Genomic DNA, 2,631 nt, shown 5'->3' with positions numbered 1-2,631 from the left:
ATGCAGGCTCCATGAGCAATGTGGAGAACCAGCACTTTAAGGAAGGAATGATAGAGAGGAGCTTGAAGCTCAAAGACAAAAAGTACTCTTACAGCTTAAACTGGCACTCATTCCTTTTTCCTTCCAGTTTTAGATTGTATGCAGATCCCCAGGATAAAACAAATGTTGACGCTGACCACCTGTGATTAGCTTTCCCCAGCACAGGACTGAGGAGCCATGGGAAACGGCACCAGTGTCACTGAGTTTGTCCTGCTGGGGCTCACGGATGCCAGTGAGCTGCAGATGCCCATCTTCCTCGGGCTCCTCCTGACCTACCTCCTCACTCTCCTGGGGAACCTCCTCATCGTGGTCATCACCCTCATGGACAGGCGCCTCCACACCCCCATGTACTACTTCCTCCGACATTTTGCTATTCTAGAGATCTGGTTCACCTCGGTCATCTTCCCCAAGATGTTGACCAACATCCTGACTGGAAGTAAGACCATCTCCCTCCCAGCCTGCTTCCTACAGGGATTTCTCTATTTCCTCCTGGGCACTGCAGAGTTCTTACTACTAGCAGTGATGTCCTTTGACAGGTATGTGGCCATATGTAATCCCTTGCGTTATGTCACCATCATAAGCCAAAGGGTCTGTGTCCAGCTAGTCCTCTGCTCATGGATGATAGGATTCCTTCTCATCATTCTTCCAACTATCATCACCGTTTCACAGCCATTCTGTGGCCGCAATATCATTAATCACTTCTTCTGTGACAATTTTCCTCTTTTGGAACTCATATGCACAGACACAAGTCTGATAGAACTTCTGGGTTTTGCTGTGGCCAACGTCAGCTTATTGGGCACTCTGTCCGTGACAGCCACCTGCTATGGCCACATCCTCCACACCATCCTGCGCATCCCCTCAGCAAAAGAAAGGCAGAAAGCCTTCTCAGCCTGCTCCTCCCACATCGTTGTCGTGTCTCTTGTCTACGGCAGCTGCATCTTCATGTATGTCCGGTCAGGCAAGGGTGGCCCAGGGGAGGACAGGAACAAGGTGGTGGCCCTGCTCAACACCGTGGTGACCCCAATGCTCAATCCCTTCATCTACACCCTGAGAAACAAACTGGTGAAGCAAGTGTTTAGGGAGAAGTTGAGAAAGGTCCTCTCGGAAAGCTGTGGAATTAAGGGACTAGAGCTAATGGTCCCAGACAAGTTGTAATAATATCAAGTCCGAACAAGAAATTGAGACTTTCCCTTTAAGAAAAAGACTCTGATGATATTTTTCGGCGGTGACACAAAAGGTGATAGCCACTACACAACTCAGAATACACTCAGCAGCCCTCTAACCACTCCAAGCGTTTTTATTTTTATCATATTTGAACTTTTCCACCCCTTACACCTTTGTTGCCTGGCTTTCCAACAGAATTCAAGCTCTTAGAGCACAGGGGCTATCTTTGTAATTTATCAGAAGCCCAAACCATCAATCCATTGCATAGACCACATGGGTGCTCAGTAAATACGTGCAGACTGATGGCTTTGCAGCTGTTTCTCCAACAGCCTGAGAGAAGAATAGTACTCTGTTACCATCATCCTCATTTTACATCTCTAGTCCTGCCACGGAAATGCATCAACAGGAACTCAAAAATCATAAGGCTAGTTGCTTCTTATTTTGCATATAGGCTACTAAGAGTTTTTAGTTTTAAAATTTGTACAAATTCCTCATTCCCATTGAGAAAGGCTTTTCCACCTACTAGTTAAGTGGATAAGTCACTGAATCTCTCCCAGCACCAGACTTCTTATCTGTAAAATGAGATGACAATGTTCATCCCAAAGGATTATTATGAAAGTCAAATGAGATATTCTATGCCGGTGCCTTTTAAAGACTGGCACATAATAGGTCCTCACTAAACATTAGCTTCTTGGCTCAAACTCTCCTCCTATTTTCCCTCTTTTCCACATGGATCTCATACAAGTTATCAACATAATTATCTATAACATTCAATACAGTATTTAACCTACTTATTTTGTTACTAAGATGGTCACTATTGATGCAGACTAATGTAAGCAATGGCATATCAGTAAACGAATAAATGTTAAATAAGTATCTAAATTAAGTAACGTATTAATTCATTCCAAAATCATAATTATAAAAAACCATATTCAAGAAAATATGCTAGGTGGTATGAGGGATAATACATAATTATCCATAGCTTTGTATGGATTGAAATCTAATAAAGAAGCTAGAAAATATACAAAGAACTATAATTCAGGGTAAAAAATGATATTTGTAAAGAAATATCATGTACAACCCTTAAGTGACTAATTTGAAAATCAGGAGGAAATGGATGATGCCCTAGAAAAACAGGATTTCCAAAGTTCATCTGACAAGAAATAGAAAAATTAATTAGATAAATTGACACAGAAGGACCTTGACTTGTAATTAAATATCTACATAAAATAAAACACTATGTCATCTTGGAACTCCTCTTTCTCTTTAAAATCTTACAACTAATTCATCAGCAAATTCTTTGGATTACACTGTCGAAATACACATAGACCTCACCACTTTCTCCCAACACTGCCACCACTACAATCTTTGTCCAGACCACTGTCCATTTCCTCTCCGGTCTCCATCCCCCACCTACCAACCCACGCC

The 2,631-nt window shown here is 42.2% G+C and overlaps 1 protein-coding gene across 1 annotated transcript; it reads left to right on the top strand.

Annotated features, from left to right (window-relative positions):
• The first annotated feature begins 216 nt into the window (after positions 1-216).
• LOC143655288 (olfactory receptor 6E1-like) lies at positions 217-1,194 on the top strand. The gene has a single exon (XM_077126684.1). It carries the CDS (start codon positions 217-219, stop codon positions 1,192-1,194), a length of 978 nt encoding a protein of 325 aa, XP_076982799.1.
• Positions 1,195-2,631: the final 1,437 nt, after the last annotated feature.

The sequence above is a fragment of the Tamandua tetradactyla genome, chromosome 14 (genome assembly GCF_023851605.1).
Source record: "Tamandua tetradactyla isolate mTamTet1 chromosome 14, mTamTet1.pri, whole genome shotgun sequence".
Classification (NCBI taxonomy): domain Eukaryota; kingdom Metazoa; phylum Chordata; class Mammalia; order Pilosa; family Myrmecophagidae; genus Tamandua; species Tamandua tetradactyla.
Note: the sequence above shows the minus strand (reverse complement) of the source record. Positions and strands in the feature narration are given on the sequence as shown.